Source organism: Patagioenas fasciata, chromosome 11 (genome assembly GCF_037038585.1).
Source record: "Patagioenas fasciata isolate bPatFas1 chromosome 11, bPatFas1.hap1, whole genome shotgun sequence".
Taxonomy (NCBI): Eukaryota; Metazoa; Chordata; class Aves; order Columbiformes; family Columbidae; genus Patagioenas; species Patagioenas fasciata.
The window spans coordinates 12389091-12402167 of NC_092530.1; the positions used below are offsets into that span (position 1 = coordinate 12389091).

At 45.8% G+C, this 13077-nt stretch overlaps 1 protein-coding gene across 8 annotated transcripts in view; it reads right to left on the reverse strand.

Moving 5' to 3' along the window:
* Window positions 1–13077, reverse strand: part of LOC136106105 (synaptotagmin-like protein 2) — an 84684-nt gene that overhangs the window by 10469 nt on the left and 61138 nt on the right. For 7 of the 8 annotated variants that reach the window (XR_011740847.1, XR_010652083.2, XR_011740848.1 and 4 more), the window contains 12 exons: window positions 12829–12922; window positions 12561–12654; window positions 10820–11938; window positions 9425–9523; window positions 7334–7425; window positions 6752–6853; window positions 4861–5030; window positions 3952–4054; window positions 3142–3303; window positions 2348–2426; window positions 1675–1774; window positions 522–727 (listed from right to left, as the gene is read on the reverse strand). Coding sequence is in view for 4 of the 8 variants with exons in the window: in XM_065846182.2 (XP_065702254.1) it covers window positions 522–727; window positions 1675–1774; window positions 2348–2426; window positions 3142–3303; window positions 3952–4054; window positions 4861–5030; window positions 6752–6853; window positions 7334–7425; window positions 9425–9523; window positions 10820–11938; window positions 12561–12654; window positions 12829–12922 (2420 nt within the window). In the remaining 4 variants the exon portion in view is untranslated. Of the gene's footprint in view, window positions 1–521; window positions 728–1674; window positions 1775–2347; window positions 2427–3141; window positions 3304–3951; window positions 4055–4860; window positions 5031–6751; window positions 6854–7333; window positions 7426–9424; window positions 9524–10819; window positions 11939–12560; window positions 12655–12828; window positions 12923–13077 lie in introns of those variants that run through there. The other variant, XR_011740849.1, reaches the window with a different exon arrangement.

The window sequence follows — 13077 nt, forward strand, 5'->3', positions numbered from 1 at the left end:
CTCCATTCTCCCAATCTGTGATTTAATTCCAGATGGTGCACCCTCGGTACTGATTACCTACCCAATCAACTACTGTAGTGCGCCCCGTTTTGCAAGTATGAGTTACTCCAGCTACCAAAGCATTTGAAGGGAGGAGGTGATGTGGACAGAGTCACCAGGTGGTGCTGTCCCACATGGCATTCCAGTTGCCTTCATGTGAGCACTCTTCCCTGGGAGAAGCAGCAATATAATGCTGATTTGTAACACCGTCTGTTTTCCTGTAACAGCAGGAAAACTCTCCGATGGACCAAGGAGATTCTTGAGTTTTGTCACACCTCAGCGCTGACGTTGGCAGAAAATGTGGGAAGAGAGGGTTGCTGTCATGTTACCAGGGCCCCCTCCATCCTGACACAGCGCAGGTACCAAGAGTCTCACTAATTACTGAGAGTCTCCACCAGGAAAATACTTTGCAACTTCCCATTATATCTTGTGGCTCAGCAATATGGTAACACTATTTACTTAATGTAAAGGAAACCACTTACCTGTCCCGAGGCCCAGCCTGATTCCTCCAAGAAAATGGTTGGTAAGTTTTTCATGATCCCACACAGTCAGTTCAACACAGGCATCCTTTAGGTCCTCAGTATGAAAGCCATCATATACAATAGTGTGATTGAAAACAGGGTTTGTGTCTCTTTTGATGATTCGGGTCTTTTGGTAACTCTTCTTACTGGTGTCTGGAAGCACATAGCTTTGAGAAGAGAAAAAATACAGCATGTACTGCAGAATATCAACTGAGATTTGAATGGTTCCTACGAAGTTCCTCAGTCTAAACAATCCTCAGTTCTGAAGAAAGGAAGAACTGGGTCTCAACATAAGAATCTATGTAGATTTAATGCAAAATGTTCATAATTCACAGATTAAACTTTTTTTTTCCCCCCAAGAAAATCCATTTTAAAAGGAAACATTTTCAGAAAGGAAGCTACTTGCTTAAAATTTAACGTTAAAAAATTGACATTACTTTCACATATTTCTATTTTCATAAATTTTCATCACTAAGAGGGCATTTTAAAATGGTTAGTTAAGCTTCTTGAGCAGCAAATCTTTCTGCAGGAGAACTCTATAAGGATTTAAAATATACAAAAAACATGGTGATCACTTCTAAGTACTGAAAATATCTCAAAATCTCCTTAAAAGAGTTTTAATTTTCTGGAATATTTGCAGCCCCTTTTCCCATGTAACAAGAGAACTGATGTTGCAGGCTGCAGAAAACATGCACATACTAAATTCTGGAAAAGATCAAAGCAGAATCCAACTGTATAACAGTTCTGATGAGCCCGTAACAAATTCTCAAAATCTGCATGCAAGCCCATATCAGGGCAAAATTCACAACTTCACATTAACACCCTGGGCTGAGGTGCAGGCCCCGTGTATTCCTTTCACTCTGATGTTATTGAGGCAAATCACTGAGTGAGTCACAGACAGTGATTGACCAAAAGCTTTATCACAGCAAGGATTCTCCTAATTTGGCCACAAGTGAATAACAAGGGCAATGCTCCCCTATAGAGCCCAAAGCAACAGGAAAGGCTTTACAGTGTGGAGGCACGGCTAGCTGAGCCTGAGAAAAGAGAAGAAAACGTACTGTTTGGTGGAGGCACTGCCCCAGGATCAAAGCCAAGACCATGCTCACGCACTCACCATTTCACAAAGGAGTCAACTCCCGAAGGACGCAACTGTAGCAGGTCCTTGACGTCTTTGACCCAAATGTGAACTTCACCAGAGGGAGGATTCTTGGGACCTGCCATTTAGGAGAAAAGAAAAACAATTGTGGCAGACCTTACAGGAGCTACAATAGCAAAATGACAGGTTTTCACTCCAGGGACCTGAGGAAGCAACAACACAACTTCTCTGCCTACTCACTCCCTTGTGAGCCCTGCACCCCCAGCTGCCACAGCACTGCTGCCACCCCACCACACTCACAGGGGACCCCTGACGCCACGTGCTGGTGCTGCTTTGAAACAAGAGAGGAGAAGGAACTGCTGGGCAAACCAAACCTTCCGCCTGCCCCACAGAAAGAGGGGCTGTGTGTTGCCACTACCACATCCCAGCACTCTACAGTGCCCCCAGTGCTCATAACAGCTGATGAGTTGGAGGTTGTTGAGCCCTTCCTCTCTCACAATAAATCCAGATGTGAAAATCAGATGCAGGCTGCAGACAGTGTGATCGGGCACTCCTGGTTGTGCCTCTGTGCTGATCTCTAAGATCCTGCTGTAATAAGATTACTCTTTAACCAGGCCTTAAACAGGCGAGGCATTGCAAGTTGCATGCCTGCACACCGGCAATGCTTCCTAACGCATGAAACACATTTTACCTAGGCTTCCTGGAGGGACGTACTTGATAGACAAATTCATCACTCCTCGATGATCCACACCATTAACAGCGGAAAGGCTCTGAAACAGAAAGAATTACGATTGACTAAACGAGGGATTGTGTAAACATGGCAAGCTCTTGTGACTGGTAGAGGGGCACAAATGGACCCACTCTGATTTTGCATGGCTGGGCCAGCCTGTTCTCAGGGCAGCTCCCCTCTTTGTGGCTTTGTTCTCAAACTCAGTCCCTCAGAACCAAAAGCCTGAGGATTCAGAGTGAGGCTGCCCTGTCAAACATGTCCAGCTGGACATAATTAAGAACCTTAGTTCTGATAGACAAATGTCCTTTATTTTATGAAACAGGATCTAAAATCAGACCTCTGAATCCAGAAGCATGCAGGAAGCTGTACACTTCAATATTTACCTCTCAAAGCTTGTTCAGCTGCATCACCTGGTACTCTGCTGTCTGTTTCTAAGGGATGGTCTTTATGTGAGTAGAGAGGGAGGCAAAGTCATGTCAGAGTTTCTGCTGATCGGTGTCAGATCACATTAATGCAGGTGTCCCTACAGATCAGTCACCAAATAAGACCCAAGAAGGCAGATGTTCAGAGTCCTGAATGCTGCACTAACATGTCCAGGGCTTGTGGGCGTTTTACTGTGCTTCCCTAGGTACAATTCAGGCTGTTCTGCTCCACCACGCCACCCAAAGACCTCAGAGGAGTCAGGAGGAACTTCTGCCATGCCTAAAGGCTCAGGGTTGGGCCAGCAAGCAGGATTGCAGCCGAGACGCACTTACTCGGGGCTTCAGCGGGTACCAGTTGAGTTTCCTGTTGCTCCAGTCCCAGCTGGCCAAGTCTATTTCGATCTCTCCCAAGAAGCTGTTACGTCCCAGTGGGTCATTGTGCCAAACGGAGAGATTTAATTTTTGGATCAGCAGTACCATTTTCTCTATTTTATACTAGAGGAAGAAAGAGAAGTCAGGTTGTTCAAGTTTTTCTTCTGTTTCTTTCACAATCTGCAATAAACTACCCAAAAGTTTGAATAATCTCTGACTGAGATACTCAAACCCACTCCACACTTGCACCAACGGACTGGCCCTGCTCTGAACGCCACTCTTTTTGTCCTGCAGCAATACTACTAACATGACAAGGCTTTTGCTGAGCACAGGGAAACCTAGCGCTCCATTTGTCACAGGACAGAACCAATATTTTTTTTAAGAATTATTAACACAGGCCCAGGCATTGTTAAACAATCCTCTAGGCTTTGATGGGTAAGATCAAACGACAAAGACGTTTCTTACTAGTCTCATGGCTGCGCACCCGGGAAGGGAAGAAGAACACCCCTTGCTCTGGCTGAAGACAGCTCAGGCTGCAGGTCCCGACCTCACCCAAAGATCATCGTGTGGTTTTGAGAAATCTTGTGTGCCACACAGACAGGTGCAGAGAACCTGGGACATCTCCACTCTCACAAACCCGAGGGGAGAGCAGTGCAGCGTTGGCAGGAGGCAGGCGGAAAAGTCTGGCCAAGAGGGCAGGATCTTTGCAGACCTGGCCCGTTGGAGGTGCCGGCTACAGCACAGGTTTTCAGAGCGCATATTTATTCTCACCCGTAACACCTCGTTGTAAATGGGATTCACTGTCCTCTTCTTCACTGAAGTTTTCCTTTTACCCATTCTAGCTTTGTCTGGGAGCAGGTAAGTTTTAACATACCTGAAAAAGAAAAACCAACTCCAGCTGGATGCTGTTCTGTATCGTCAAGCTCTAATAAGTGGGCAGCACTTGTCAATTGTAACATGAGAATAAAAGACCTGAGGTTGACTCTTTGCAGACAAAACTAATTTAGAGACCCACTAGGATATTAACTTGGCTTGCATGTGAAGTTATAAATCTCACTGGAGATGGGTGGATGCCACCAGCATTCAGAACAGGCAGCTGTCCAAGCAATATGGGAAGCCAGAAAGGTCATATAGCTATTTTCTGAAATGCCTGTAACTCTAGCATGTCTGTGCATTCAAAATCTGGGTGAAATTAGAGAGGAGGAATGAGGTGGAATGTCTTTAAGTCTCTCTCTCAGGGTTCACTCCCAAACTCCTTTCCATCACCTTTTAAACTAGAGATCACTAATCCCTGCACAACTACCATTGTGCCCCTAACAGCACTTCTTTACAGGCTTTCTTTCCGTATAGATGTGTGGGTTTACTGAAGTGTATGCACCATGGGCAGATCAAGGTTCACATGGATGAAGAGAGAACATATTCCAGTGATAACAGGAACTGTTTTTGTAGTGATCAAAGCTTTCTCAATCTGTTCAAATTTAAGTCTGTAACAACATATTTACTGATGCCAATGGTTCTAGAACCATCAGCTAGGAAAGTCCCAGCTGTAAGCATGCACCAGAAGTCTGAAGGAAGGAGGAAACCATGACACTTTAAAAGAGAAAACATCAGAAAAAAAAAATCCTCCAGAACACAAAATACAGTAGTCTAGAAGTCACAAGGCACCAAAGCGTCACTCACGGGTCAGATCTGCCTTTCTTTTCATCCACAACAGCCAAGTCCTTGCACTGGGACACATGAACCTGGAACTCCCGGTTCTTCTCGTCATAGTCTAGAGCAAACTCCACGGTACCTTGGGCATCCACGCTCCCAAAGTCACCACTGTAGACACTGAGCACACTGCCACTCACCTGCCAGGAGGAAGAGTAAGGTCAGTGCCAATGAAATCGGCACCATCCTCACTTGGTTTCTGGACAAAGATGATAGTTTGAAATGTGCATTCCCAGAGAAATAATCTGCAATGTCTGTCCTTGTGCAGTATTGTGTCCTTGACACAGAAATGGTACACATCTGCAGCTGTGCTCAAAGAAGCAAGGGTCAGAAAACCCGAATAAGGGTCTCACAAGGATGTACTATCCTAGCCCGGCACTTGAAGCACTATTCTCTGAAATGCTCAATAAATGCAGAAGATTTTTCACTCCTAAATCCCAAAGCTTTGGGAAACAGAGCCAAATATCACTGGGGGAGGCACAAAGTCTCTTCCCTTTCTCTGTGCTTACAGTACAAACAGCTGCTATCCTGTGCAGAACAGAAATGGATATAACCTGTCCTGAAAAGCCACTGATCCACCAGAGACAGCCAGTGTGCATTTACTTGGCACAAAAGCATGGCAGAATGGTATTTCTACAGGTACAAATCAGGAGCTAGGCACCCAAGAGTCCCTTGCTTTCCCAGAACAAACTGCATTTGCACATAGGCCTTGGGGTTCTTTTTCTGAAGGCTTTGTCTTCCATTGGCAGAAAGCAATGAAGCAAAACCAAAACACATCTCCAGAAAGATGAGAGAATTTTCTATTGCACCAATCACTTATGATTCCTCATGGGAAAACATAAAAGCTAATGTCATTTACAGAGCAAATAATTAACCCTCTATGCACTTTTCTGTGGTAGTCATGAGCATTTATCAAAAAACTTTCCTAGGAATTAACCCAATTCTTCTCTGCTTTCCCCTACATCCTCTGGTTCTGAATGTCATTCTATTATAATCAAAAGAATCTGCTAAATATCTCCTCCCAGCCCTTAGAGCTGCATTTACCATCCTATCAGGATACTCACCCCAGCAAAGAATCCTGAGTGACCTTTCCAAGAACACCTGTGTGACTTGGACACAAAAGGCTCATTTATGGCTCCCAGACTCTCCAGACTAGCAGAAAGGACTCACATGCCCCAAAGTTCCAGGCTTTTTTAAACATATTTATCTACATTCATGACCTCTCCTTACCACCTTTGCTTCATATATATTCTTTAAATCTCGCATATACACCTCGGAGATACCTGTGAGAGTAATACAGTGAATTCAAGCACTTTTAAGCTGCACCCCCCCCACACTGTTCTAAGAAATCTTTTAAAAATGCCCAACTGAACACACTCAGCTCTTTCCAGCTTTCCTTGGAAGCTGGAGCACTAAATCACGCTTTTGCTGTCCAACTCTTGAGTTCCCTTGAGTTTGTGGATAAAGTGAAGGATGAGCTTGAGAAGGGCACCTGTCTGCAGTCCCAGCTCTTCCAGAGCTGAGCCACAACCGTGTCACTTAACAGCTGTGTGCTTCATTTCCCTACCCAGAAACAGGCCCCCCTCTCTCCTGCACGCCGCCAGGCTCCAGAGCATCCGCGTTTCGGAGTGGGGACTATCGCTTACTGTGAATCTGTCTAACAATGACTCTAATTTGAGATGGTACCTGGAGACACTTCTTTAATGCAAGTGAGTAATTAACCATCGCCGTTCTTTTAATAATGTACCATGCAGAAATCAACAGGATACTCCGGAGGCCACATCAGTACCAGCCTAAATGCAGCATCATTGCATCTGATGGAGAAACGCTATCTAGCGAGATGTACGCGTTAAATACCTACCGAGGAGACAGATGCCATGTCGGACGAGTGGCTGCCAACGCTAGGCGTCTTTTTGTGCTTGTTAAACTGGAAGCTGATTTCCGAAGCCGTGTCTGATTCAGTCTGCTCAGAAAATAACAAGCATCTTTAAGCTCTGCCGTGTGAGTACTTTGCAACACCACAGCGACAAGCCAATAGCTCAGCAGAGTCCCATTAAGCAGCGATCAGGTTAGGAGAGTGGAGGAGAGCGCAGGGAGTCTCCCCAGAGGCATTCCCTCCGACCGGCAGCCAACGTCATCATTAACTGCCTCCAAACAGAGCTGCACGCAACCGCCAGGGCTCTTGGAAAGGGCATAGAATACTGTGGTTTGAGACAGAGACCAGGGCTCGAGATGGGAAACCAGGGCTCGAGATGGGAAACCAGGGTTCCTCTGGGTTACTGAGGGCTTTTTTCTTAAGGCTTTTCTCATTTATTTATGACATAACTCAGGCATGTCCTAAAGCAAATACTGTTGGGGCCCAGGAGAAACATTCTCATGAAACCAGCTGCCACTGAGGGGATGCTGTGAATGTGATTCCAGCCATTTCTGGCATCTAGCCTACCTCAGACAACAGGAGAGGCGAGGATCTGCTCAGCTCTTTGACTCTTTCAGGTTCAAGAAACTGATGGGGTATCAAATGAGGTTTATTGTATGCTGTAGGTACAAACAAAAAAGGCATCAAGATATCTTGTCAGAGTCAGGAAAACATGAGAAAGTCGCATTTTTGTTTAAGGGGAAGAGGAAAAGCTTGTGGGAGGCATCAGAGTACCACCTGCTCGCCCCGTCTCTCTCATCTGCCATTGACGCTGACCCTCCTCAAGACAAAATCTGCTATAATACCTAACGTCTTAAAGCTATTTTCAATGTGCTTCCATGCGATGTGTGGGAGTGTGCAAACTCCCTCTAGCGGCTAATCTAATCTACTCATTAGCCTAAGGATGTGTTATCTTGTTTGCACCACTTTCTCAGTGCAAATTTAATTTAGATTAAAACCATACACATCTGCCTCCTTGTCAAAGAAACCAAACATGCTCACATTTTCATCTCATAGCACATTGCCCTGTACAAAAGAACTGTAAAATATTTATACCTACAATTTCACCTTGCATACACCTCTCAAATACTCTGCTAGACAAAGAGGTGGATGATGGCCTGATATGTAAAATAAAAATAATTCAGAAAGCTTCATATCAACTTAGATGGTTACTTCACTGCTTAAATGTCTAAATAAAACTTCTTCATTCTAGCTTTATCTTTTCTCCATAACTCCCTTGAAAATTACTGTCTTCATCCCAAAATAACTTGTTTGTAGAAGATATTTGTGCATAAACACACATGCACATATACACACTTGTTTGGCATGTTGGCCATGATGATACATTCATCAGTGCTCAAAATGCCCAAGAGCTTGTTTCGCATTTTCCTTTAAAATGACTCGCCTTTTGTATAATTTGCCATTCTTTTGATAGCTACTATTCTTATTTCCAAACATGAGCCAAGCATTAAATCTAGCCCACTCCACAGACTACTTGTTACACTGCAAACAAGTAGGTGTACTTCTGCAGAGGATAAATTTTATGGTTTTATATATGCTTTAATAAAGGGATGCTAAAATCTTGGTTGTTTGTGTAAAGACCATGTCACTGAATAGCAATGCACGTGAGACCTGAAGTCTGGAGCCACCATGCTGTGTGACATATGTTGCCGCTCCACAGGACAGGGCACGTGCTTGGCAGGAGGCTCCTGGATGGGTGGGGACAGTCCCAGGGCCACGGTGTGTTTCCCACCCCCGGGTTGCCTTCCACAGGGACCTGAAGGGGATTCTCCCTCCTCCCAAAACAAAGAGTTGGGTTTACTTAAGCAGGCTCAATCGTTTCCTCTGAGCAGCTTTACCCATTCTTGGGCATTGCCTTCCCAGCTGCTCACCTCAGTCCTGGCAGCCTTGGCCTTACCACTTTGCTTTTACGCAAGCTCTCAACTGTCCTCTTGGGCTTGCCAGTTTTCACCTTTCGGGGACTTTTATTTGCTTTCTCGGCCACAGAGGCTGCTGCTGCCTTCCTTCAGGCCCCCTTCCTCAGCTGCAGCTTTCTTGAGCTTCTTGATGGCACAGACAGGCTTCTTGGCCATGGGCTTCTTCAGCTTTGCTGCTGCTTGCTTGGTTGCCTTCTCCATAGCTTCTCTTGGTTTTCCAGGTGGAAACTGTCACCATAAGGCATGTCCCAGGAGATCAGTCCAGCAAAGGGAGTCTGCTCTGGGCTCAGCAAACCCCGTGAGTGTGTGACAGGAGCCTGTGGCAGGACTCACACGCTGGAAGCGAGGTCTTGCACCCCTGATCGACCCACTGCCCAGGCTGCCAGGGTCCTCCAGTGCTCTGTGGGGCACGAGAAGAGACGGGCACAAGCTTCTTGCCAACCCTTTGAAGCCTGTGTGTTTTTTTGCTGAAGACACTGAGTAACATACCATCGATCTAGCTACAGTTTCCTGGCTCTGAATTTAATTTTAGGCACTAGAAGCTCTCTAATTTGATGATGAAACAATATGTCATTTTCCTTGCCTGCTACACACGCAGAAGCACCAGGGATGCACAACACGGGCATAATATATTATCTTCAGGGAATGTAAACCAAAAAGGAGAAAAAAAAACGTTACTCACTCTCTGTGGTTGTGTAAATGTTCACCATGCTCTTTGCAAGATTAATGCTATTTGCTCGGGCCAATGCCTGAGCGGCAGGAGAATGATCCCCATCTTCCTCTGGAATACATGAAAAGCCAAATCAACATGGTAAATAAATAAACACAAATGGGAAGTGTGTCAACAAGCGTGTGTGTGTGTGCCCCTCCTGGCTTGTTCACTCTGCTTAGAGCACACTGCAGTTACATTGCACAGGGCTGCCTTCAAATCATCAGTGCACTTTACACTATGATGGGAAACATAGACACTGGATTAACCCAGGCCTGAAAACACACCAGCACTTGCGAAGAGCTTCCTGTGCAACACAGCCATCTGCTAATATCATCCTGAAATGAATGTAATAATCAGGCAAAAAGCCCTGAGAAATAGAAGAATGATCTGGTATAGAAAGGAAATATTTATGTTTACCTGAAGCACAACTGAGGGTTTTCATAGAGATGTTACATGATGTAGGAAATAACCCAAGAAATAATACAGTTAAAAAATAAAAGTCAGTTGAGTCCATGGAAAATCCTCTCAAACAGGTCTTACCCAGGTACATGAGGACAGGAAATTTGGAAAAAGCTCTCTCTTCCTAGGTCTTTACTTGGCAGAGAGCAGAGCTGTGGGCAGTCAGAGCCCACGTGTAAAATGAACTGCAATTAACAACAGCTTTTGCTCATAGTAACAGTCATTACAAGAGCCCATGAAACCCAGAGGAAGAGGATGATGAAGTGTTGATACTATTGCCACAATCATGGTTGGGAACACGGTACCAGAACCCAGAGAGATCAGACTCCTTGTTCAGTCCACTTTGGTTGCAGTTTTATATCCAAATTCCCTTGTGCACTCCCAATAGGACCCAAAGCGTCATTTAAGCACTGACAACCAGCAGTTATATCAGGGTAGCCTAACAGCCAAGGTATTTATTAAACACTTTCCTTCACATTTTATTTCTTCTACTTGTGTCAGTCTTATCTCTACCACCAGAAAGGATTCCTCCAGCCCCACACCTGAAGATCGAGTACAGTCCTCCCAGTGAGGGAAATACAGTAAGTTCCTGTGACCTTTTGTAGGCAGTGCTAAAGAAACAGGGCTGTCCCAAGCGGAGGTGCTTGCAGGTAAGGCAGGAGGGCTGGCAGCGGGGAGGAGGGAACGGGGCTCTGACCCCTTTTACACTCGCACCGTGCGACACAAGATTTGTTTCCAGAGCTGTTTGCTAAACGCATTCCACACATGCAAACTCTGCACAAATTGCAATATAGAATAAATAGACAAATGAAGAAAATGTGCAAAATGCAGAAGGACTAGGGAAGAACCCAGGCTTAGGAATGACTCTGTTGGGATTTCACAGGGTGCAGTTACAGCCCTCAGTACCTGAGTAAACAGCCGAGTCCATTCCCTGAACGGCTTCTCTCTCTGCGGCTGGTTCACCGGCTGTTGGTTTGTCTGAAGACTCACAGGTTTTCTCCTCAGGTAGCTCTCCATTTATTTCCATGTTGTCATGAGTGCCCAGATTAGATCTTTCCTCTTTCTCATCATCATTTTCACCATCTGTAAGCACAGGCTCGATCAGTATCTGCACACTGCTCGCCAAGGAATTTGTTGTATGCTTGTGCTCTTCTGCCACGACAAGCTCGTCCGTAGGCGTCTCTGGCTCAAACGTGCTGCCAGACACTTCTTTGGTAGGCGACTCGACTTTGACGGAAGGCGCTCGCACAGGCAATCTGGATTTCTTGGAGCAGCGCTGTGCCGTCTTCTCTTCCTCTGGCACTGGCGGCTTCCCATTGCTCTCACTCAGCGAGTTATTCCTTGTAACCAGGCCACCTTTGCCCTTGGTGTACGTGGACCTAGGAATGACGGCAACCGAGCCTTTTCTTGCAGGGGCCACATAGCTTGGCTCTTCCTCACTAGAAGACAAGGTTATTGTCTTTTTGTAAGGGGTTCTTGTTTTGGGGAAGACACCAGGTTTTTCTTCACTGTTCTGGCCTTGCTCAGGCTGCACGGAGAGTGAGCGGCACAGCTTGAACTGCCTGCCATCCGCCTCCACCCCTCTCGGAGCCTCCGGCACATTTCCCACCATCGCAGATTCTGCTCCTTTCTCCCAGAAGTTCTTCAAGTTCTTGAAGTGTTCACGATCGAGGCCAATATCCTCCTCTTTGTTACTCATTGATGAGATTGTATAGTTCCCACCTTGCTTCACGGCCTGGCTGGTTTCCCCCTCTGTGGTCAGCGGTTTGGGACTTGCTGGCAGCTCCCTCTTTGCCAGGCTGTTCTCTGCCAGCCCCATGTGATTCACAAACTGCTCGGATCTGGGGGAAGATCTGCTTGTTTTCCTCTTAACTGGTATCTTGCTGGGAGCAAAAGTTTCTTCAGGTGGAGTTTTTGACCCCACTGTGGTGCCAGCGGATCCATCAACAGCTTCTCCAGCTGTATTGCTGGGCTGAGACACAGCATCCTCCAAAAGCTTGGTGGGCAATGGAGGCTCTCCGTGACCTACAACAACAACAAATGCTCACAGACTGTCCAACCACATCACATTGTATTTCCCCAGAAGATCTGGGTTGCAGCTTCTCAAAGAGAAGTCAGGGAGAGTTTCCAGAAACCATCAATATATTCCTAGTTCTTGCCCATTTTGAGACCCTAGCAAGCCCCCTTCCCTCCGAAGAAAGCCCTGAAAACCCCAGCCCTTCTCTCTGCAACGGGATGCGGAAAAACATCCACTGACCTCTAAAGGGTTGCTGAGAGTTGGGGATTTGTTTGCAGCTTTGCTTTCAGTTTGACAGTTTTCCTACTGACTATTTGCTATGTACTAAAAATACACTATACATTCAAGGCAGGGAAGAGAAGGTAACTTGGATCTGTGGATTAAGGAGTTGTGAGCCAAGCACTCAGTTTAAAATATATTGAGAGCCAGAAGGTTTAGTCACTGGATTTCTTTTCTTGGTCTCTGCTGCCTTGGGTGTAATTCATATAAATATTGGCCACCCATTCTTACATGCCATGGTAAGAAACATACTTTGTCATTCACTTCTACACACACAAAAAAGCACCTTGTCTCTTGGTGTTCGATGTTGAACACCAAAAACACCAATGGCTCACTGAACAAGAACCTTACCTTTTCTAGACACGTGCAAGCCGTTTGCTGCAGCCACAAAAGGACTTGTTCCAGTGTCACTCTCTGAGGAAGAGACATCATGTATACTGGATCTCTGAATGGAAAACAAACCCTATGAGTGTATATCAACCAGCAAGATTGGGAAAATGTATTTTATTTGAGCACAGACACCAAGGCAAGCAGCCTGTGGAGCACCTGCCAGAAGGTACAACCTGTGTGAAGGTCCAAGGAATAACAGAACAAAGGGCAGAGGCTGTGCCTGTGCTACCTTGTGTGATGCAGACAGCAGGACAGGAAGTCTCAGCTTCGGTTTTGGCAAGATTTTACACTCCTCTGCAGTACCGGGAGCAGGTGTGCTGGATCTGTGGGACAAGAGAAACACCTGAGCAAGGAGATCAGTGGTAGTGATGTGCCTGGTAGGGCGATCAGGCACTCTTCAACCTCATCTCAGTTCTGCTCAGCTACTTTGCCACATTTATCTACGGATCCAGTACAATATAAAGCTGCCCAGAGCCGG